Source organism: Heteronotia binoei, chromosome 2 (assembly GCF_032191835.1).
Source record: "Heteronotia binoei isolate CCM8104 ecotype False Entrance Well chromosome 2, APGP_CSIRO_Hbin_v1, whole genome shotgun sequence".
NCBI lineage: Eukaryota > Metazoa > Chordata > Lepidosauria > Squamata > Gekkonidae > Heteronotia > Heteronotia binoei.
In genome coordinates, this window is record NC_083224.1 from 195,296,492 (window position 1) to 195,321,188 (window position 24,697).

Here is a 24,697-nt window from a genome sequence, read left to right on the forward strand (position 1 = left end):
ATTTTTTAAAATTCTCAGGGCTTTTTTTGGTAGCAGGAGCTCCCTTGCATCTTAGGCCACACACCCCTGACGCAGCCAATCCTCCTGGAGCTTGCAGTAGGCCCTGTACGAAGAGCCCTGTAAGCTCTTGGAGGATTGGCTGCATCAGAGGTGTGTGGCCTAATATGCAAAGGAGCTCCTGCTATGGAAAAAGAGCCCTGGGAGGAGGTAGAAGAAAAGACAAGAGTCCAGTAGCACTTAAAAGACTAACAAAATTTGTCACCCGGGATGCGCTTTCACGAGTCACTGCTCACTTCTTCAGAGGAGGGTAAATTTACTGGAGGAGCACTGAATTCCTGATTGAAAATACGCCCCTGACAAAATGCTTTAACCCACACAGATCGCAGCACTGTGCTTTTCCTTCCATCAGAGTTTAAAGCCTTGGGAAACGAGAATATCTGATTCAGGAAACTGTAGGGAGGGGAAAAGTTAACCTCCCCCATCCTCAATTGACATTGCCTCCTCTGAATTCTTTTTAGGGCCAAATTACACATCTGGAATCCCCATCGTGGCAGGGCGTTCTTTTTTGTAGCAGGAGCTCCTTTGCATGTTACGCCACACCTCCTAATGCGGCCAATCCTCCCAAGAGCTTCCAGTAGGCCCCGTACGAAGAGCCCTGTAAGCTCTTGGAGGATTGGCTATATCAGGGGGTGTGGCCTATTATGCAAAAGGAGTTCCTGCTACAAAAAAAAGCCCTGAAAATTCTGATTGGCTGGAGTCTATGCCGCCCCAGAACTTTGATGCTGGGGCTCATTCACACATGAAGCTACCCAAAGGGCTGTCTTCTCTCATCCGGCTCTCTAGGCCAGTTCTCCAGGGTCTCAAGTGGAGGTCTTTTGCATCCCCTGTGACTTTATCTTTTCAAGTGGAGGTGCTGGAATAAAATCAAAGTTATGGCAGATATGAAGTTAAATTTGCATCCGCAGTCACACGCACTAAGGCTGCTAACAGACCGGCACTTTGGGCCAACTCAGAGACGCCTCGAAAATCGACCCCAAAAATCCTTCCAGAGAGAGCCAGTTTGGTGTAGTGGTTAAGTGCGCGGACTCTTTTCTGGGAGAACTGGGCTTGATTTCCCACTTCTCCACTTGCACCTGCTGGAATGGCCTTGAGTCAGCCGTAGCTCTGGCAGAGGTTGTCCTTGAAAGGGTAGCTGATGAGAGAGCTCTCTCAGCCCCACCCAACTCACAGGGTGTCTGTTGTGGGGGAGGAAGGGAAAAGAGATTGTAGGTCGCTCTGAGACTCTGTCCTTGAAAGGGCAGCTTCTGGAAGAGCCCTCTCAGCTCCACCCACCTCACAGGGTGTCTGTTGTGGGGGAGGAAGGGAAATGAGATAGTAGGCCGCTCTGAGCCTCTGTCCTTGAAAGGGCAGCTTCTGGGAGAGCTCTCTGAGCCCCACCCACCTCACAGGGTGTCTGTTGTGGGAGGGGAAGAGAAAGGAGATTGTAGGCCACTCTGAGACTCTGTCCTTGAAAGGGCAGCTTCTGGAAGAGCCCTCTCAGCTCCACCCGCCTCACAGGGTGTCTGTTGTGGGGGAGGAAGGAAAAGGAGATTGTAGGCCGCTCTGAGCCTCTGTCCTTGAAAGGGCAGCTTCTGGGAGAGCTCTCTCAGCCCCACCCACCTCACAGGGTGTCTGTTGTGGGAGAGGAAGAGAAAGGAGATTGTAGGCTGCTCTGAGCCTCTGTCCTTGAAAGGGCAGCTTCTGGGAGAGCTCTCTCAGCCCCACCCGCCTCACAGGGTGTCTGTTGTGGGGGAGGAAGGAAAAGGAGATTGTAGGCCGCTCTGAGCCTCTGTCCTTGAAAGGGCAGCTTCTGGGAGAGCTCTCTCAGCCCCACCCACCTCACAGGGTGTCTGTTGTGGGAGAGGAAGAGAAAGGAGATTGTAGGCTGCTCTGAGCCTCTGTCCTTGAAAGGGCAGCTTCTGGGAGAGCTCTCTCAGCCCCACCCACCTCACAGGGTGTCTGTTGTGGGAGAGGAAGGGAAAGGAGTTTGTAGGCCACTCTGAGACTGTCCTTGAAAGGCCAGCTGCTGTGAGAGCCCTCTCAGCCCCACCCACCTCACAGGGTATCTGTTGTGGGGGTGGAAGGGAAAGGAGATTGTAGGCTGCTCTGAGCCTCTGTCCTTGAAAGGGCAGCTTCTGGGAGAGCTCTCTCAGCCCCATCCGCCTCACAGGGTGTCTGTTGTGGGAGGAGAAGACGTAGGAGATTGTAAGGCGGTCTGAGTCTCTGATTCAGAGAGAAGGGCGGGGTAGAAATCTGCAGTTCTTCTTCTTCCACACACAAACATCTGCTGCTCATCCTTATCCCGTACTCACCCCCACCCTCCGGCCTCCACAGTGCGACTCAAAAAGCTACCACTTCCGAAGTGGTTGCAAATTTTTGATCCGCCCGCCACTTCCCTCCTTGGCATCTGGAAGCGGAAGGGCGCAAGCGAGATGCCTTGGCCGTGTGAAACCACCAAGCTGCCCCAAGTCACAGCTGGCTTTTTAAACAAAAAGTGGTCAATGCGCATGCACGCATGCACGCATGGGCGCACGACTACTGGAAATGTAGGGGGGGGGATGTGACGGAATAGTGCACCCCATGGACGGGATGGGGACGGCTTCCAAGCGAGCATGTGGAGGCTTCAGGGCGGCTATTTTTGAGCCTTACAGATTTGGGACGCCCCCAAATGCCCGTCTGTTATCATCCCAAATAATGCACTTTCAATCCACTTTCCAACCGGATTTTACTGTGTGAACTGGCAAAAATCCAGTTGGGAACTGGATTGAAAGTGTATTATTTAGTGAGTGTGACTGCACCCAAAAGAAGTGATTTTATTAAACCTGAGAACGGGTTTTAAACCATCATCTATTGAAGAAGAAGAAGAAGATATTGGATTTATATCCCGCCCTCCACTCCGAAGAGTCTCAGAGCAGCTCACAATCTCCTTTCCCTTCCCCCCCCCCCACAACAGACACCCTGTGAGGTAGATGAAGATGTTGGATTTATATCCCGCCCTCCACTCCGAAGAGTCTCAGAGCGGCTCACAATCTCCTTTCCCTTCCTCCCCCTCAACAGACACCCTGTGAGGTAGATGAAGATATTGGATTTATATCCCGCCCTCCACTCTGAAGAGTCTCAGAGCGGCTCACAATCTCCTTTCCCTTCCTCCCCCTCAACAGACACCCTGTGAGGTAGATGAAGATATTGGATTTATATTCCACCCTCCACTCCGAAGAGTCTCAGAGCGGCTCACAATCTCCTTTCCCTTCCTCCCCCTCAACAGACACCCTGTGAGGTAGATGAAGATATTGGATTTATATCCCGCCCTCCACTCCGAAGAGTCTCAGAGCAGCTCACAATCTCCTTTACCTCCCCCCCCCCCACAACAGACATCCTGTGAGGTAGATGAAGATATTGGATTTATATCCCGCCCTGCACTCCGAGGAGTCTCAGAGCGGCTCACAATCTCCTTTACCTCCCCCCCCCCACAACAGACATCCTGTGAGGCAGATGAAGATATTGGATTTATATCCTGCCCTCCACTCCAAAGAGTCTCAGAGCGGCTCACAATCTCCTTTACCTCCCCCCCCCCCACAACAGACATTCTGTGAGGTAGATGAAGATATTGGATTTATATTCCGCCCTCCACTCCAAAGAGTCTCAGAGCGGCTCACAATCTCCTTTCCCTTCCTCCCCTACAACAAACACCCTGTGAGGTGGGTGGGGCTGGAGAGGGCTCTCACAGGAGCTGCCCTTTCAAGGACAACCTCTGCCAGAGCTATGGCTGACCCAAGGCCATTCCAGCAGGTGCAAGTGGAGGAGTGGGGAATCAAACCCGGTTCTCCCAGATAAGAGTCCACACACTTAACCACTACACCAAACTGGCTCTGTGATGGGATAGCTTATTTGATAGTGATGGGATAGCTTATTTGATTTTTGCAGCTCCATCAGCAATAGCAAATGAATGGAAATCTGAAGACACCCCCCCCTTTAAATCTTTGGCGTTCCAAATTATGGAATCTTTATGCAATGGCTAACTTGTCAGGTATGTAAAAAATAAACCAAGGGTCAGACTGTAACGAGATGAATGACTCCTTCACGATTTTGCTCCCTATTTTGGAACGTTTACAAGACCAAAAGGAAATCCCAGCTATAGTTTCAGTTTTAAACTTATGAGAGATAGCAAAAAAAAATCTAGGGGTTTTATTTTGGGCACATTGGCAATTCTGTAGAGTGCAGTATTTGTTATAACCTTTATTTAGGGTGGGTAGGAGCCCCGTGGCACAGAATGGTAAAGGTGCAGTACTGCAGTCCAAGCTCTCTGCTCACAACCTGTGTTCGATCCTGGCGGAAGCTGGGTTCAGGTAAAATCATAGAAATGCCGTTTCAAAATACAGCGAACAACCTAATAAGTCGACATAAGCTACTGATCCTGCTACTGTCTCGTGGGGAGGGGAAAGGCATGAACCACAGTTGGTCTGCCCCTGGGAGGGGCTTAAAGGTTAACACCAGAACCTTGAATTTGATCTGGTCCTCCACTGGGGTCCCTGTACGGAATGAAATGTGGAATGAGATGTTAAGAATTTGCTTGTCTTATGGGATTCTTTAAGAGCAATGCAGCTCAAATTGCTGAGCAGTCGGGTTAGAACTGATAAAAGGAAGTACTTCTTCACTCAAAGGGGGATTAACACATGGAATTCACTGCCACAGGAGGTGGCGGCAGCTACAAGCATAGGAACATATGAAGCTGCCTTCTACTGAATCAGACCATCTTGGGTCCATCAAAGTCAGTATTGTCTTCTCAGACTGGCAGCGGCTCCAGGGTCTCGAGCTGAGGTTTTTCACACCTATTTGCCTGGACCCTTTTTTGGAGGTGCCAGGGATTGAACCTGGGACCTTCTGCTTCCCAAGCAGATGCTCTACCACTGAGCCACCGTCCCTCCATAGCCAGCTTCAAGAGGGGATTGGAGAAACATCTGGAGCAGAGGCCTATCAGTAACTATTAGCCACAATATATTGTTGGAACTCTCTGTCTGGGACAGTGATGCTCTATATTCTTGGTGCTTGGCGGGAAAACAGTGGGAGGGCTTCTAGTGTTCTGGACCCACTGATGGAGCTCTTGATGGTGCCTGTGGTTTTTTTGGCCACTGTGTGACACAGAGAGTTGGACTGGATGGGCCATTGGCCTGATCCAACATGGCTTCTCTTTTGTTCTTATGTGGCACAGAGTGTTGTACTGGATGGGCCACTGGCGTGATCCAACATGGCTTCTCTTATGTTCTTCTGTCTGGGGCAGTGATGCTCTGTCTTCTTGGTGCTGGGGGGGGGGGACAGTGGGAGTGCTTCTAGTGTCCTGGCCCCATTGATGGACCTCCTGATGGCACCTGGTTTTCTGGCCACTGTGTGACACAGAGTGTTGGACTGGATGGGCCATTGCCCTGATCCAACATGGCTTCTTTTATCTTTTGTCTGGGGCAAGTGATGCTCTGTATTCTTGGTGCTTGGGGGGCAAGAGTGGGAGGGCTTCTAGTGTCCTGGCCCCACTGATGGACCTCCTGATGGCACCTGGGGTTTCTGGCCACTGTGTGACACAGAGTGTGGGACTGGATGAGCCACTGGCCTGATCCAACATGGCTTCTCTTATATGTTCCATGGCTCTGCCTTCTTCCCAGCCCCACGGCCTCCTATACGCATCCCCATATGATCCCTTCCATTCTTTCTCTCCTTCCCCCAGTGAATTTAGGGTACTCCTGCAAGATATACTGCTGCCTGGAGTGAGCTTTAAAAGGGGGCTTGGTCACGTTCATGGAGAAGTAGTCCTCTAGCAACAACTCTTATCCAGGGAGCCTCAATGGAATCTCCTCTATCCAATGCTGCTGAATACTTGCCAGTGGGGAAGATGGGAGAAAGGAAGCAAACTAGGCAACTCCCTAGAGTAGGGGTTCCTCGGGAAGGCTCAATATGCAAAAGAACCTCCTCAGGAAAGCTCCCCTATTAACATATCACAGCCTGGGAAATTGCTACAAGATAATGACTCAAAAATTAGCCTTGCTTAGGGTGCTAGACAGTCTAGGGCCAGCCCCACCCCTCCCCTGTTAGAAATAGGAACTTCTTTGGATCTGATCTAGCCAAGGCAATTTCTTACAGTTGGTAGCCATGAAAATCAAGATGGAGCCTCCATGTTCAGATGCAATATATCGGTGAAGACCAGATGCTGGGAACAGGTAAAAAGATGCCCCCGTTGCCTTTGCGCTGTGCTTGTGTGCTTCTCGCTGACTGCCAGAGGGACGCTGGTCCCAAAGGGCCCTTGGTCTGATCCGGCCAAGTTGTTCTGTATGTTTTCGTTGGCCAGGGAACCTCCATGATGAAAAGTAGGGTGACTCTGAGGAACAGGTGATGGGAACATACAAGAGGTCTGAGTAGGGTTGCCAACCTCCATGCAAAAGAGATCAATAGGTTAAGGCTTTCACAGCTGGAATTCATTAGTAGTAGATTTTTCCAGGCTGTATGGCCCATGGTCTTGGCATAGCAGTTCCTAACATTTCGTCAGCAGCTGGTTTCCAGTCCTAGTTTCTGACATAAAATGCTCTACAGCTTACAACAACACTACATATAAGATTAGAATTCCAACAGCCATTCCATATGCAGATAACCTCCTCAGGAAAGCTTCATATACAAAAGAACCTCCTCAGGAAAGCTCCATGTACAAAAGAACCTCCTCAGGAAAGCTTCATATGCAAAAGAACCTCCTCAGGAAAGCTCCATATGCAAAAGTACCTCCTCGGGAAAGCTCAATATGCAAAAGAACCTCTTCAGGAAAGCTTCATATACAAAAGAACCTCCTCAGGAAAGCTCCCCTATTAACATATCACAGCCTGGGAAATTCCTACAAGATAATGACTCAGACCTACCCCACCTTTCTGAGTAGATATGAATTCCTACCATTTTCTTTCCTCTCACTCAGGGCCAGCGCATGGGAGTCGGCGAGGCAGGCAGCTGCCTCGGGTGCCACCTCACCTACAGGGCGCCTTCAGGTGCCCTCTCCCACTGCTCCACTGCTCTCAGCTCCCACGGTCGCAGACAGAACTGCACCCCAGTTTGTGCTCTCCTCCAAGCCTGGCTTCCTAGCTGGGCTCAGAGGAGAGCGGTGTTGCTCTGAAGCTGCCTCCCCTACAAAGGGAGACAGCCTCACAGTGAAGCAGTCCCGCGGCCTCTTTTCCCCACCCAGCAGCCAGACGGAGGAAGGAGGAAGCATGGCGTTGCTCTGAAGCTGCCTCCCCTGCAAAGGGAGGCAGCCTCAGAGTGAGGCAGTCAGTCCTGCAGCCCCTTTCCCCCACCCGGCAGCCAGGTGGAGGAAGGTGGAGGTACGGCGTCGCTCAGACCCCCCATGGGGAGAGCGCAGCCCTGTGGGTGGCCTAGGGCAGCAAAAACTCCAGTGCCACTCCTGCTCTCACTTTGACACAGAGAGAATTCTATCTTTCTGTGTTATACCTCTGAGGATGCCGGTCACAACTGCTGGTGAAACATCAGGTACTATTATGCCAAAACCACGGCCAAACAGCCCAGAAAATCTACAACAACTAATAAAAGAGATCAGTTGACCTGGAGGAAATGGCCACTTTGGAAGGTTAACTCTATGGCATTATACCCCATTGGAGACCCGCCCTTCCCCAAACCCCACCCTCCTCAAGCTCCACTCCCAAAATCTGCAGGTATTTCCCAACATGGAGTTGGCAACCCTAGGTCTTAAGGTTGCCAGGTCCTGCCTCCTCTCCAGTGGGGGGGGGGGGCTTTGGGAGGTGTTCCTGGAGGGGGTGGGGATGTTCCCCATGTAATTACTCAAAAGTGACATCATCACATTGAGGATGTGTCTGAAACCCAAATGGAAAATTCACCTCTTGGATTTCAGGGGCCTGCCCACTCCCTCTCTGAAAGCATTTAAAGGGTTGCACACAACTGACACGCTGCTTGGAATTCAGGCACATGTGGCCCCCACTCCTCAAAAAGGGACCCTTTAAATGCTTTCTGAAGAGCGGGGCCCATGCGCCTGAATCCCAAGTGGCAAATTCACAGCTGGGAATTCAGGGGTGCGGCTGGCGGCTGCCCCTCTCTCTACTCTCCTGCCAGATTTTAAGGGAAGAGGGGGCTGCTGTTGGAGGTGGGGCATTCCTCCACCAGCCGGCAGGAGCCCCCGAGATCAGGGATACCCCGCTCCCACCTAGGGACTGGCATCCCTACTAGCAGGGGGTTTTTTTTGTAGCAGGAACTCCTTTCATATTAGGCCACACACCCGTGATGTAGCCAGTCATCTTGGAATTTACAGTAGGCCTTGTATGAAGAGCCCTGTACGTTCTTGGAGGATTGGCTACATTCAGGGGGTGTTGCCTAATATGCAAAGGAGTTTCTGCTACAAAGAAACCACCAAATCTGGGGATGTGGATGGGCCCTTGATCTAAACGAGGTGCCAGGGAGAGATCTTGGGCTCCCCAGCATTCAAAGGTCATCATTGTAACAACTAGGGTTGCCAAGTCCCCTGCAGCCTCTGGTGGGGGACTGTTTTCACGGGCACGGTGCGATGTTGTCACTCAGAAGTGATGTCATTGTGCCAGCAATGTCACACGCCTGCCGCTCTAGAAGTGTCCCGGAAAAGTCTATGGTACCATAGAGTTTTCCTCCCAAATTGCTAGAGCGTCTTGGAAAACCATAGAGTTTTTGAGTGACATCATCGCGAGTGGCATCCGAGTGACATCATCGCGCCAGTGACATCAGGGGATTGGGCTGGTGGGTTGGGAACCTCCAGGGCGGAAGAACCCCTGCCCAGCCCAGGAACTTGGCAGTCCTAGTAACATGCCGTCTGCACTCAGTACCAAAACAGAACAGATCTTGATTAGAACATAGGAAAGGTCTGGTCTGGGCCCTCCTAGACCATAACCAGCCACAGCCAGCAACCAAGAAGACAAGTGAAAAGTGAAAGTAAGAGCAAAGGTTTTCCCCATAAGGGATCGGGTTAAAATAACTATACAATACAATAAGGGAACATCAACAAATTGAGAAATCCCTACGCTGTAACAGCCCTCCTCTCCTTTTGGAAGAGATTTTGCAGGTAGAGATCTGTTGTTATAGGAGCAAGATCAGAGGAGAGCACCAAGCATGCCTAAAACTGGCAGTCTGGTGCTGCTGCCCAGCTCCCCACAAACATGCACACACCATTGACGATCCCTTCCCACACAAGCCACATCAAAGGCCCGTCCAGCCGGCTCCACACCCCCATCGCGGTTTCCGCAGGCAGCATGTTCTTGGTGTGGCCCCAAGGGCTGGCGACCTCTCTCTGTTCCCTTTTCTAAAATTAAGCGGCAAATTATAGGGGCCCCGATCTGAGAAGCCAAGGGGAGCACTGGTGTTCTCCTCTGGCTTCTTGGCTTGACCTAAAATAAGGGCTGGGCCTGCAGAAATTACGAGTTTTCCCCCCTATGTGTTTACCAAGATGATATATTAGGAAGGCGCAGGTTTCCTCTCCCTTTGCTTCCATCTCTGACATTTTGGGTGATCTGTAAAAAATTTTCTTCCATGACCTGCATAGCCCAGGCTAGCTGGATCTCCTCAGATCTCAGAAGCTAGGCTGCGTCGATCCTGGTTAACAGTTGAATGCAGGGGTGGAATTCTAGCAGGAGCTCTTTTGCCTATTAGGTCACACCCACATGATGTAGCCAGTCCTCCAGGAGCTTACGAAAAAGAGCCTTAGAGGATTGGCTGCATCAGGGGTGTGTGGCCTAATATGCAAAGGAGTTCCTGCTAGAATCCCACCCCTGGTTGAATGGGAGACCACCGAGAAAGTCCAGGGTTGCTACGCAGAGGCAGGCAATGGCAAAACGCCTCTAAACATTTCTTGACTTGAAAACCGCACAGGGTAGCATTAAGTCGGCTGTGACTTCATGGCATAGGGCTGCCAAGTCCAATTTAAGAAATATCTGGGGACTTTGGGGGTGTAGCCAGGAGTCTTTGGGGGTGGAGCCAGGAGACATTGGGGGCAGAGCCGAGAGCAAGGGTGTGACAAGCATAATTGAACTTCAAGGGAGTTCTGGCCATCACATTTAAAGGGACTGCACAAATTTATAAATGCCTTCCTTCCATAGGAAATAATGAAGGATAGGGGCACCTTCTTTTGGGGCTCATAGAATTGGACCCCCTGGTCCAATCGTTTTGAAACTTGGGAGGTATTTTGGGGAGAGGCACTAGATGCTATACTGAAAAATTGGTGCCTCTATCTCAAAAAACAGCCCCCGCAGAGCCCCTGATACCCGCGGATCAATTCCCCATCATTCCTTATGGGAATCGTTCACGGAGGTGTATGATGGCTCTGGGGGCGGGGCTTCCCCCGCCGGCCAGCTGGCTGGGGGAGGAGGAAAGCCTGTAAAACCGGGGGATCCCCCTCTGGGACCTGGGGATTGGGAAGCCTATCGTGGCATCAACAACAAGAAGATTATTCCAGCCTTGGCCAGGGCGTAGTGGACCCCTGAACTGCCAGTGGTCTGGAGAGGGGCAGTTGACTCACCACTTTGTGGAACTCACTGCTACAAGATGTAGTGGTGGCCACAAGCTTAGACGGCTTTTTGAGGGGATTAGGCACAGAAGAGATGTCTATCAACAGCGTGTAGGCATAATGGCTAAACAGAACTTCCATATTCAGAAGGAGTGTACCCCTGAACACGAGTCGTAACAATGGGAGGGGGTGCCTTTGATCTCCATGCATCTGTTTGTGAACTTTCTGGATAATCCGGTAGACCAGGTCCAACTCAATCAAACAGTTGTTGTCTTGATCCGTAGTGAATGCTTGCTGTGTTTCCCATGGTAGAACTCGCCACAAAATCTTGCTGTTAAAAAGTCTTCCCCCCACCCCCCATCAAAATCATACAGGTGCCTTGTTCAGGGGGTTTTAGACGGGACATCTGTGTGATGTTAGAGCAGCCAAGCCAATGGCAACTAAATAGGAACCTTCACCGCTGTAGGGATAAGCCAGTGTTCTCCATTTTGTTTCGGTTTCTATTTGTTCGTATTTTTGTCAACAGCTTATAGCCGTATCAGTTGTGAATGCAAAAACAAACAAAACCCCCCCAGTATTTTTCAGCTTCAGGTACATTGAACCTGAAAAATATTGGTATTTCCTGATATTTCCGAATCCCAGTACCATACGATATTCAGATTCAGTAAATATTCGGGATTCCTGAATTTTTTCAGCTCCATTATATCCTGTGGGGATCATTATAGTCAATGGTCCCCTTAAAATATAAGGAATTGATTTGGGGGTATCTGGGGCTCTGGGGGGGCTGTTATTTTTTTCAAAGATAGAAGCATCAAATTTGCAGCATAGCTGCGGGTGCCTCTCAAACTCACCCACCCCAAGTTTCAAAAAATTGGACCAGGGGGTTGAATTCTATGGGTCCTCAAAAAGGTGACCCTATCCTCTATCAGTGGAGGGGGAAATGGTGTTTTAAAGGATCACGGTCCTTTTAAATGCCTTCTCCAAGCCACAACTCTGCCATGAGTGAACTCTGAAGGTGTTTAAAGGGCTCACAGCCCCTTTAAACAGCTTCTCCAAGCTGCAGGTTCACCCAGAAGGTATTTAAAGGGATTGTGATTACTTTAAATGCCCTTTAACTTCAACTATCCGGCAGTCTCAAAAAATTCTGAATAGCCAGAAAATATCAATAAGGTATTTGTTGGATATTTTTTTCAACTTGAATTTAGCCAAACACACCCCCTTAGTTGTGAATAAAAAAATATGGGGCACCTATGGGAAGAAACAGAAAACCAGTAAAGATCTATAAGTTCAATTTGCTCAAGGGAGAAATGAAATCAAAGCAGGGATTTTGCACAGAATGCAGACAAATCTATAAAGACAAAAGCAAAAAGTCACCAAAATGAATGACAAAAATATATAAAAAAGGATGGTGTTGAATTTTCCATTCCTTCTGGTTCGCCTTCAAAAAATTCTGTTTTAATTTTCTTCCCCTTTTTTCAAGTCAATCTCCCTGGTCTTGTTTTTCACACCATTCTCCGTTTCTCTCTGTAACTTGTCCTCCTGATACAGTTTATGATTTTTTTAATGCAATTTTTTAACGTATGTGGCCTAATGCTAAAGAAGAGAGCGAATCAGGAATACTTGCAATGAAAATGGACAGTCCAGAAAGTTGCAGGTTAAAACATTTTTATTTTATTTTATTTATTCGTGATTTATATCCCGCCCTTCCCACAAGTGGCTCAGGGCGGCTTCCAGAAATTGGTCAAACATAAAAAATTAAGCAATTTTAAATATATAAACCATTAAACATTTAAAACAGTTAAAACCTTAAAAACCAGCAAACATTCCAATTACATATAGAACAGACGTCTGGCCAAGCTACATTGAATTCTCATCTTAGCTAGGTGTAGGCTAGCCGGAAGAGGGTCGTCTTACAGGCCCTGCGGAACTGAACAAGGTCCCGCAGGGCCCTCACCTCCTCCGGCAGCTGATTCCACCATGTAGGGGCCATAACGGAGAAAGCCCTTTCTCTGGTGGATTTCAAGCGGGATTCTTTTGGAGATAGTGAGGGATAGTGAGGAGATTTTGTGTTCCTGACCTCAGTACTCTCTGGGGAACATGTGGGGAGAGACGGTCCTTCAGGTAGGCAGGTCCCAGGCCATATAGGGCTTTAAAGGTAATAACCAGCACCTTGTACCAGACTCGGTATATCACTGGAAGCCAGTGCAGAGTCCGAAGACCCAGCCGAATGTGTCCCCACTTTGGGAGACCCAGTAACAGCCGGGCCGCGGCATTCTGCACTAGCTGCATAGCCCGAAAAGGTGGAGAATCGTAAAAGATTTATACATTCTGAACACATGAAAAAGAAATAAAACAGGGAACACTGGGTCATCCGTGCATCACACGTGGTGGGTTCCATTCAGCACCGGCTCTATGGGGCCGCTACAAGCCCAGCACCCCAGGCAAGGCGCCCCGCCCCATCCTCAGCGATGGTGAACACAGCGGCAGTACGCCTGCACCTCAGAGCACACTAGGAGACTGTGTCACCCCACCTCCAGTGTCTGATGCATGAGCCAAAGTGACAGCAGCCTCACGTCGCACTCTGAAGCGCAAGCGCGCTACTGCTGCGCTTGCCTTTGCTGGCTGTTTCCCTCATACCGGAGGCGAGGGTACGTGGGAGGGCCAAACTGGTGCCCCCCCCCAAGGTCTATGACCCAGGCAGCTGGTGCACTGCCAGACCTGGTTCCACTTGTGTCAAGAGCATGGGTGGGCAAACTTGCCTAACTTAAGAGCCACATCGAATAAATGTCAGATGTTTGAGAGCCGCAAGACACAGACATTAGATGTTTGAGAGCCGCAAGTCATGAGCATCAAATGTTTGAGAGCTACAAGACAGGGAGGGAGGAAAGTAAATAAGGAGGAGAAGGGAGAGAGAGAGAGGTGGAAAGAAGCAACTTTAATTGTAAGTGCATTCTCCAAGTTGCCAGCTAGCTTGGCTTGGAGAAGTGATTTAAAGAGACAAATGCCTTCTCTAAGTTGGCCAACAGAGTGGTGGGGTCTTCAAGAGCCACACAATACGGGTGGAAGAGCCACGTGTGGCTCCCGAGCCACAGTTTGGCCACCCCCGGTCAAGAGCTTTGGAAAGGAGTGATAAATGGAACCTTCGTATTCAGGTGCAGTGTATCTCTGAGTACTCGATGCTGGTGATAAGTTGGGCAGGGCTATTCTGTTTGTGTACTTTGTGGAAACAGTTAAATGGAATGACCCCTGTCCCCCGTCCCAATTGAAGGGCATTGTGGGAGGGCGGAATCCTGGGAAGGCAAAACTATTTCTCCATCAAACAATCCTCTCTTCACTGTCTTCTCTCAGTCCTGGTATTTAGGGTAGTTGCCGCTTGCTGGATCTTCACCTTCCTTTCCTCCTGTGCTATGGGCTTTCTTCGAGGAGAGTGATGCAGCCCCCCCACCCCTCCCCCACCCCTTCAGCGCAAACTTTGGTGGCAACGCAAAGAGAGCCAGAGAAACTCAACGATAACATTGCGAGAGACTACAGAAGGACGTGAAGCAAGGTGGAAAGGTTCAGACTTTTTGAAAAAGTTACAAACCACCTCTCCCTGCCAGCACCCCGCCCCCCCAACTGAACAGACCTCTCGGATGGGGCTTCTAGCCAGAAACACTATGCGCCTATCAATGGAAGACGGACAGAAGACAGCGAGGGGGGGGGTACCTGCCATCGTGACCCTCTCTCCAGCGAAACTCCCACCTGCTGCATTCTCCAAAGCCACAACTCTGCCACGAGTGAACTCTGAAGGTGTTTAAAGGGATCGCGGTCCCTTTAAACAGAGCTCACAGCCCCTTTAAACAGCTTCTCCAAGCTGCAGTTTGTGATTGTTTTTCCATCTCTTGTGAGTAGAAAGAACAAATCCACCTGGGCCAGCTGCAGACCCCTCCCCCTGTTTTTTTGTAACTCTCTCGGGGGGGGGGGAGCGGGGGAGGGATGTCGGCAGGATGACCAAGAGACTGTGGAACTGCAAGACAATGCAGAGTTGGTACAACTTTTCTCCCAGGAGAGAAAAAAACGTGGGTCACCTTTTAACCTGTTCTCTCTTCCCCTAATACGTTTAGCCTTGGGGCTGGGGTTTGCTTGGCCCCAGGAATTACCAAGAGGACGTTATCAAGACTACAGAAAGGGCATGTAGCTTGTTTTCTGTACTCTTGGTATGGAATGGTTTTGCTTCTGTGGTCTTTTGAAAGGGCCGAGTGCAGGAGAGCGGGAGATGGGCCAGAGGCCAGCAGGGGTGGGGGAGGGTGGGGGTGGAGATAGAGTTAGGAACGGATTTAAGCCACGGAAAGTGAATAAGATGGAACGGTGCAATCCTGGGCTGGGTGGGGGTTGGGTGTGATGGAGGGGGCTTTGATGGGGGGGGGAGGTACTAAAAATGTGGCTGTGAATGCTGAAAACAAGCATGGGATAGATGGGGGTTGGATGGGGGGGACAACATTGCTGGGAGTGGGAATCATTCTGCTACCATGTTGTATTGATCCAGCGTCCCCTGCATCCGCCAGCCACCATGACTGGAGATCTAACTTTAATGTTTGCTTTAAAGTTGGACCTAATAGCCAGGCTATTTTCGTTCAGTTTGTTAGCCTGCAGTGGGAGTTGGACTCGCACCCAGGGCCGGAGAACATAGTGTACCTGGCCTACTGGCGCTTACTTAGCTTGTTGCTGTCTGCTGTGATTTCCTGCTTGAAGAAACACATACTTATACACACCCACCCACATCTCTCTCTCTCTCGGTGTATTTGTATCTGAAACTCAGGCAGGAAATGGACTGAAAGCCAGTGGGGCTTGTGCGGTTTGCATCTTGGTGGCAAAGTTGGGAGGGGAAGGGATTGAGCGAGGCAAAGAGGGGTGGGTGCTCCATCCTTCCCTCCCCCCACCCCACCTCAACCTTGTATACAAGGAGCTATGCATGGTAGCCCAGCTAAGAAACGATTGCTAATATGGATTGCACATTTTTTTGTAGGAAATGCACTTTGAAGAGGGGGGGAGAGGAAGGAAGAAATGTGAGGGGTGGGGATGTGTGGGGTTCCTAGTGGGGGTTTTTTTTGGGGGGGGGGATCATGAATCTGAAACTAAACGCATGGGGTGGGATAGGAGGAAGTCAAAGCTAGATTTGCTGTGGGGAGCCAGGAATACTATATTCCACAGTCCCTCCCTCGTTGGTCTCTGTGCCCCACAAACCCCAGCACCGAGTCTAGAAGCCATCTTGGACTGGTTCAAGTGCCTACATCTTAATGCTTCAGTCCTCTTTGCCAGGATGCAAAGAATGCTGGTCTGGAGGGAGGAATGAGATGAAGGGAGGGGGGCGGTCAAGTCAAGCTGAACAACAGAGCTCTATTTGCACTTCGATACACCCTATTCTTAACCAAGACCAAAGCTTTAAATGCCACGGATCAATTTCCCTTCCTCCCAGTCCTCGATGAGGGCAAAGTTGATAACGGCCACACGTGAGCAACCGGTTGGATTCTGAGCCCCCCCCACCCCAAGGATCGATGCTGCTGATCACGACTTTAAAGCCCCCTGGCAATCCTTGTGCCAAAGTATTGGGATCAAGAAGGAAATGAGCAGAAACAGAAGGATTCCTCGGCGTATCTCCCCAAAGCAGAGTTTTTACCATACGAGCAGACTACGCAGTAAGGTCAAATGGGCCCCATGGTTGCAGAGAGCAGTGGATTTCTTCCTTGGACTGTACAGGAAAGTTGTGGGATCCATAAGTGAAAACGTTCCGCCATGGCGAGTGGACTCTCGTGACTGTTCTAGGTTGCGCGTTGGCCTAAGCTACAGAAGGGTCACCTTCTCCACTCTTAAGAATTAAGCTACATTTTTAACAAAAATAATTTAAGGTACATCACCAGAACCGGTTTGCCAGTTTCCTCTTTCCAGAGGGACCCTTGGAACCATAGTTCTAGGCAAGGGGAAACAGCACTGTCTCATGTGGAGAATTGTCCATATTCTCCCCAAAATTGCAGTCCCACGGTTCCTTTGTGAGGAAGCTCACAGAGGTGAAACAGATGTCAAAACAGAATCAGTTTTCAGTGTAAATGTACCCTCCAGGTGCTGTGAGATGGCTGTTGCACTTCATTTTCCAAAGCAGAAGAATATCAGGATACAAGCCCCCTTCAGGTCACCATATCCCCTTCGTGGCACTGATGCCTTTTACCAGATAAAAATTCTGAGATGAACCCAAATCCAGTTCCACAGATCACCCCTAGCCTGTTTCAAAACGGCCCAGCTCAGTTCTAGAGTCCGTTCCCAGCGCCTGGCATAACAACCAGTTCCAGATTTTGATCTGGTGCGAGTCTTCAAATGGTGAACTTCTGGGACAATTCTCATTCCAGTGGAACCCTCGCAAATTTGGAGACCCTCGTACTGTTAACTGAAGGTTGCTTGGGATCTCCCGTTGGAAGTGGCAGAAAAGACAACTATCTTTCCTGCACAAGGAGAGGCAGCCACCCATTACCCTTTCTCAGGTGGATCTTCCAGCTTTATAAAAGCTCATCTCGTCCCATTGAAGAACTTTCCATCTTTGGTGAAACTTTCCGGTGGAAAAGCTCCAGCACTGACATCAACCGTCATGCTTCATGAAATGTCCATTCTGCCTCCAGCGCTGAAATCTGTCCAACAGACACCTTGGGCTTGCATTCGCATATGCAAAACCTCTTCCTTGTCCTCTCCTACCTTCTAAGACTTTGCTAGTTCCCCCACCCCAAATTTGGCATCAATAGCGGGGAAAGGGGAATAGGCAGTTTCCGGCAACTCTTGTTTAAATCCCGGCACTTTTGTGATAAAAATTGATGCCAGGTTCAACTAGGGATGGGTAGGGTGAAAACTGGGCAGGAAGCGGAGAACTTTCCCAGCAACCCCACGTGAGGATTATCTTCAAGCTAGACTGTACAGTGGGATCAACAAGGGGGTTCCTGAAGGTGGTTGACCCAGGAAATTTTTACAAAGTGAAAATTTAAAAAAAGTAATAATCCGCAATTGGTAGAGAGGAAATGTTTAAGGAAAAAAACAAACAAACCAGAATATCCCTTACAAATATAGATTGCATGGTGCTTTGAAACAGGAACTCATGTGACCTAGCTCAACCAATCAGCTGGCTGAGATTTTGCATGGCAAATATGTATAGGGGCTATTCTTTCCCCCTCCCCTCCCTCCCCTTCCTTTCCCTTTGGTCTGCCTCTCTGAGGAGGGACGACGACGACGGCAGAAACAATCCACGTTTTCCTAATTTGCACGAGAAAAAAAAAGGAAAGAAAAATAAGTTTTATATCACATAATGTGCCTTGCCTTCTACAAAATACGTATTAACTCTAACGAGATCACTGCACAGGTGTGTTTTTGCATGCTTTTGATGCGTGTATGGGGGGAAATGAAAGAAAAAAAATGGGGTGGGGTGGGAAGAGGGCCGTACGCATCACCCTTGTTTTTTTAAAAAAAAAATAATAAGCAGATTGCTGTGTGAAGATGGGGCAGGTTGCAATAGGGGAAGAGATGTGAGATTTTTCTATTTCTTCAAGTTTGGTTTAAAATTTCAATGCTCTTTCAACGTGATCTGGTGCTGGGTGGGGGGTGGGGAGAGAGGATGTGACCTGGGGTGGGGGGGATTGTTTTTAAAGCATGAGGCCGGTCTTTGCTACCTCTTGAAGGGTACATTTGCACTACAAACGGCAAATGGGTTCCGATGTCATCATTTTCTTCTCTCTCTGCACCCCCAAAGACATGCACAGAAGGGTCAGACAAAGGGCTCTCTAGCAGAAAATTCTCAGTGTCATGGAACTGGGGCGATCCCCCTGAATTCCTTGAAAGTGAGGGAAATCATCCTGGGCTGTGGAAAAGAGGGTTGAATCCCGCAATTTTTTCCACAGCTGAGAAATGGAGGGGGGGATCTGCTTTCACCGCTCAAAAAAGACTGTGTTGAGGATCGTGAGACCCACATTAATTGAAGCCATGTGGGATGGGCAGGGCTTTTTTTGTAGCAGGAACTCCTTTGCATATTAGGCCACATCCCCCTTTCAGAGCTCTTAGTTAGGGTTGCCAAGTCCCCTGCAGCCTCCAGCAGGGGACTATCAAGTGACATTATCGTGCTGGCGATGTCGCATGCCAGCCACTCGAGGAGCTTCCAGGAAAACTTTATGGTTTTTCCAGACACTCTAGCAATTTGGGATGGAAAACTCTATGGTACAATAGGTACCACAGAGTTTTCCCTCCCAAATTGCTAGAGTGTCCGGGAAAGCCATAGAGTTTTCCTGGAAGCTCCTAGAACGACTGACATACAGCATCGCTGGCATGATGATGTCACTGCAAGTGACGTCATCATGCCGGCAACGTGGGAAGGATCCCTCCACCCGCCCACTGGGGGTCGGCGGGTTGGGAACCTCCGGGGTGGGGAAAACCTTGCCTGGCCTGGGAACTTGGCAGCCCTACTCTTAGTAGAGGGCCTACTGTAAGCTCCGTGAGAATTGGCTGCATCAGGGAGATGTGGCCTAAAATGCAAAAGACTTCCTGCTACAAAAAAAAAAAAAGCCCTGGGAATGGAGTTGTAACAAGAAGAGAATCAGGCAAAGGTTCAGTGAAAGAATGGGCAGGATCCAACCCAGAAAGTCTGAGGCTGTTTGACAGCATGGCGCTTGTGCGTTCCAGCGGAGGGTAGGGGGTGTACAGTTTCCCAAACCCGCTGAACTGTTTGACCAGATGTGCCTGTGTGACCGATCCAATATTGTGTGTGCCACTGTGAGAAGTTAGAGCCACTTGCAGTTCTCTTAAAAGATTTTTTTGTTAAAGTTCATCTCCAGACGCCGACAATCCAGTACGAAACTCAGAGTGGGCAAGACTCTCCTGAGAGATGAGGAGAAGGGTCTTTCTTGTCCCGCCCCCCCTCCAAACCCTGACACCTGGGCCCATATTAAATATGGAGGTTACTCTACATTAAAAGTTTTTAAAGCATCGTCCAGTTTGAGTACTGTGGCTCCTCCCCCTCCCCAAGGAACTTTGAGAATTGTAGTTCTGAAAGCAGGCTGATGGTTTCTGAGAACATCCAGAGGTTCCGTGCTGCCTAGACCGAGGAAGCTTACAAGCAGGTAATGAAGGCTACAGCCCTCCCCTGCTGTTTTTAGCTACTGTTTGCTAGTGAATGGTAGATTGCCTTTGGATGTAGCAGTTCTATTGAGCCATCATGCTAGGGTTACCAAGTCCCTTGAAGCCTCCAGCGAGGGACTATCTTCGCACATGCAGAGCATGCACAGCGCGATGACATCACTCGCAAGTGACGTCATCGCACCGGCGACGTTGCATGCCGGCTACTCTAGGAGTTTCCGGGAAAACTCTATAGACCATAGAGTTTTCCCTCCCAAATTGCTACAGCATCCGGGAAAACTCTATGGTTTTCCCGGATGCTGTAGCAATTTGGGAGGGAAAACTCTATGGTACTCTATGTACCACAGAGTTTTCCCTCCCAAATTGCTAGAGCGTCTGGGAAAACCATAGAGCTTTCTGGGAGGCTCCTAGAGTGTCCGGCACACAACGTCGCCTATGTGATGATGTCACTGCGAGTGATGTCATCATGCCAGTGACATCGGGGAACCTCCCAGTTGGAATCCCCACCCAGCCCGGGAACTTGGGTGCCCTCTATCATGCCTCATGGTTGTAGCAATTACTAAAGTTCCCTCAGTTCCTTTGGGGGTGTGGATGGAAAGTTCAGCAGTTTTTAAAACCGTTGTAAAATACCCAGAAACTGGTAGTTTAGCACTGAAACTCCAGTGAGGCACCTTGAAATTATCTTGATACGTGCCAAGAGGGGGGTGGGGGTGGGAGGAGGGATGCGTTTCTCTTTCTTCTAAGCCATGTATTCATTTTCTCTCAGAGAGGAGGCAGGGGGGAGAGACCCCCCCCCCCCAGCTAGCAACCCCTCTAGCCTTTCAAACCGTCTTCCAGCTGTAAATACAAATTGCATCCAGAAATATAAATATGCAATTCTTATCCTCCGCCCTGCACCAATATCCTGTGCTCTTGTGAATCGATCTCTAGCAGATATCATTTCTGTCACTTTTCACATGCCCATGCAAATGTGCATTCTACTTCCTTTTGAAGGGTGGTTGGGGTTCGTGGTTATTTGAATGCAAGAAACTAGGGAGGAGTAGTGGTGGCTGAAGATCCAGAGAAGGGGTGCCAGATGTACCATCCTTTGCTTTTCAGTTGACCAAAATTAGCAATTGTTAAAACATCTCCTCCCCCAGCCACCCCTCCGCCCACAAATGTTTGCTTTCGAAGGAGGGCCTTGTTCAAATGCAACACGGGGGATATCTTTCCATTAATTTGGGGGATGTGCTAAACTGTGCGTATGTGTGTACAGGGCAAGGGGGTGGATTGTAACCTTGGGGTGTGCGTTTCCCTGGAATTTCTAGTCCGGTTTGTTTGTTTTTAGGTCTGGAAATGTTCCTGGATCCGTTTAAGCGCTGTTATCATGTCCCCCCCCCCCCCTCCTGTGGAAAACGTTGGTGTTAAGCCAGTGCAGGCCAACTTAATTGTCAGACTCCCCAAGTTTGAAATCTGATTTCAATTCTTAAAGTTGATGTTTTGGTTTTAAAGTGTGCTTTGTAAAAATCAGATTCTGCCCAGCTTCGTGGGAAGGGCAGAGGTGGAGAATTAGATTCTGTTTGACCCTCTGGCCTTTGCTAGTCACCTTGTAGCATTTCTGTTTTGTTTTCAGCTGCTACAGCATTCCCATCAGACAGCTGTTCCAGGTTTTTGCTGCCCAGGCTTCCATTCATAAAGTATATGTCATGAACAATGAACGAATTTAAAGCACTTCTGAACTTAGTGCTTTTCCCTATGGGGAAAAAAAAAACTCCTTCTGGGGTCTCTGTATGAGTTCCTGCTCTGAGTTTGTGTCCTTTCAGCCAGCTTTGGCTGGAAGTATGTGATTATACCCCTCTGTCCATTGAATCTAATCCTGTCATCACCATTATAAAAATGATTATTTCAGAAGGGCAGCCATCTTGGTCTGAGCTAGATCTGAATCCAGGACCATCTGAATCCAGGACCAACAAGAAGTGGGGTAGAAGCTTTTGAGAGTCAAAGCTCACAATAGTTAAAGCTGACCAAGGGATCTTTGACTCTCATAAGCTTACACCCCAAAAATCTTGTTGTTTCCTTCACATAAGGATGGTCTGCTAACAGTGGAGGCTGACTGTTGAGTCTCTTCATGAGTCACTGGAGGCTCGCCAGAACAGTCTTGTGCAGGAATTCAGTGGGTGGACCCTGGACAGAGTTAATTTTTATGTACTCTTAAATAAACCTTTTGGGGCAATAGAGTGTGCCTTCAGTTTTAATTCAAGAATGACTTACCTATCAAATTTGGGGAATTTGGATTTCAGTAATGATCACAGATCCACTGGGGGGGCCAATCTTGGAATGTCTCAGAACCCTGTTGTGTGTATATGGGATACCTTGAGGTAGACCCCACTCCATACACCCTACATCCAACCCACAATCCCCGGCACTGCACTTCTCCAACACTGTAAAGTTTTTCCCAGTTGGGAAACATTCCAGACCTAAATTTGTATAGTAGAAAGGCAGAAAATGAAACTAGAATAGAGTAAGAGATTTGCTGGCTTTTATTTGTAATTATTTTTGCTTCATTTTATTTAGCTGGGCAGATGGGATAGTCGCGAGGGCTTAATATTTTATAAAAAGGAAAAAAAACAGGAAAAAAAGACTTCTGTGGCAGTGGCTTGCGGGAAGCCCCAAGCGAATGGGGTATTCCCATCATTCAACAATCCTTTTACCCTTCATATCAGATTCAATAGAAACACGTCCGAATTTTCGGTCTGGTTATGTTTTGCTTCTCCCTCCAGCCTTCAACTAGTCAGCTAGTTCCATTTAAAGAGGGACATATTCTAGAAGGCAGCCATGTTAGTCCCTTGTTGACAAAACAATAAAGATTCATTTGGCAACTTAAAATCTAAAACAGTTTCATTACAGCATCAGCTTTTGTGGTTCAGAACTCACTTTATCGAATCTGTCTCATTACAGAAAGGAATTGTCCTACCTGATAGATGAACAGTACATTCTAGACCTCAAAAATGTGTACTGGTCTTTGACCATAATAAATATTGACTGACTGACGGACTGACTGACTGACCCCAAAAATGGCCGACTGAGAGAGATTTTGGGGCCTACTCTGCCAAGCATTTTTTAATGGTCCTAGCAGTCAAGTAAATATGATACAAACTTAAGAGATCATATTTAAGCAGAATGTGTTTCCCAAATAGCCCAGCAATATCTCTTTTTAGAGAAGAATGTCTGTGCTGTGGCCAGGCAACAAACTGTAGGGACTGATAGGTTATATGAGTACAACCTGGCCGCCCCTTAAGGTCTACCAGTGAGGGACTGGTAGACCTTAAGGGGCTCCACTCCTACCGAACTAGTGTCTGGAAGACAGAGTTAAAAACAGAGAAACTGCGTATCTCTGGTGCAAAGGTTAGTCTAGCGCAGGGGTGTCAAACATGCGGCCCAGGGGCTGGATCAGGCCCCTGAGCAACTGGCTGTCATCTGCTACCTTCTACCTCTATCTTGCTTGCTTCTGCATTCCAGCTTGCTTTGCCAGGCTTGCTCAATCGCACAGTAGAGCTACAGAGCAAAGCCTCTCTTAAATAGGTACACACATGGCCCAGCCTAACCAGGTCTCATTTATGTCTGATCTGGCCCTCATAACAAATGAGTTTGACACCCCTGGTCTAGTGGATTTGGGACAAGAAGGGTATCTCCCCAGGCAGAGCACACCTGAATTGCAGATCTCCTCAGTGTTCTCCAGCTCCCAGAATGCACCAGAACCACAAATAAACCTGCACTACATGAAAGTTATTGTTTCAAGTGGGACATTTCCTTTCTGTCATAAGAAAACTACTTCCAGGCCATCTCAAAGGCAAGCTGAAAACCAATCCAAACCATTCTCATTCCACCAAAGCTCTGCTTGGTTCTCCTCAGAATTTGTTGGGTGTTTTGCCCAAGTGAGAACTTCCAAATGTATCTGGGAGTTTCATCTGAACCAAAATTTGGCAGCTGTCTCAGATTTCATGGTGTGGAATGGATGGTGTGGAATGTCCACCAGCCACAAACTGTTCCATGCTAGGGAGAAGAAGAAGAATTGCAGATTTATACCGTGCCCTTCTCTCTGAATCAGAGACTCAGAGTGGCTTACAATCTCCTTTATCTTCTTTCCCCACAACAGACGCCCTGTGAGGTAGGCAAGGCTGAGAGAGCTCTCCAAGAAGCTGCCCTTTCAAGGACAGCTCTGAGAGAGCTATGGCTGACCCAAGGCCATTCCAGCAGCTGCAAGTGGAGGAGTGGGGAATCAAACCTGGTCCATGCACTTAACCACTACACCAAGATGATGGCAACACTAAAGCATACTGTCTGCAATACGTTTTCCTTCGCGTTGCGGACAAATATTGCCCCTCCAACTTGAAAAATGTTGCTAGTCTTCACAAAATCCTATTCTCAGATTTCTCCAAACAGGAACCTCCAAATTCAGTTGTTAGGCCTGGTATTCATGATACGGCTTTGAGGTCACGTATCTGTTTGCCCATCTTCCCAAGATGCAGCTTTGCGTATGGCCAGTTTTTTTTTTAAATTGGTTAATTTGCCCATGCAAGTACTTACGTAGGACATCCAGCCCACACTTTCCTCAAATTCTTAGTGCAAGCTGTGACTGTTTTATCATTTTACCATGTTTCTGGCTAATGTTGGCTGGGGCTAGAGATGTAAAATTTCTGGAAATTTTGAAGCTCGTAAACCCCCCCCCCTTTTTTTCCCAGAGGTTTTTTAACGGAAATTTTCGGAAAAATTGAAAAAAATGCTACGTTAGCACTTCTTTTTTTCTTTTCCAGATTGAAAGTAATTCTGTTACTTTAGAAACATAAAATATGACTATGGACAATTTTACTAGGCATGAAATTATCACACTAGCTTATTAAAAATATAGCGTATCCAAACAATTATTACAAACAGAATTTACTTTTTAAATTATATTTATTTGTAATTGTAACAAATGGAGCAACAATCTCCTGAACTGTTTACTATTGGAACACTTTG

At 48.5% G+C, this 24,697-nt stretch overlaps 1 protein-coding gene across 1 annotated transcript in view; it reads left to right on the forward strand.

Annotated features, from left to right (window-relative positions):
• The window catches only part of LOC132567452 (nuclear factor 1 C-type-like), an 84,955-nt gene extending 70,723 nt beyond the window's left edge, over window positions 1-14,232 (forward strand). The window contains exon 11 of the mRNA XM_060233127.1: window positions 13,910-14,232. Coding sequence (XP_060089110.1) covers window positions 13,910-13,927 — 18 coding nt within the window. The 3' untranslated portion in view covers window positions 13,928-14,232. The remainder of the gene's footprint in view (window positions 1-13,909) is intronic.
• Window positions 14,233-24,697: the final 10,465 nt, after the last annotated feature.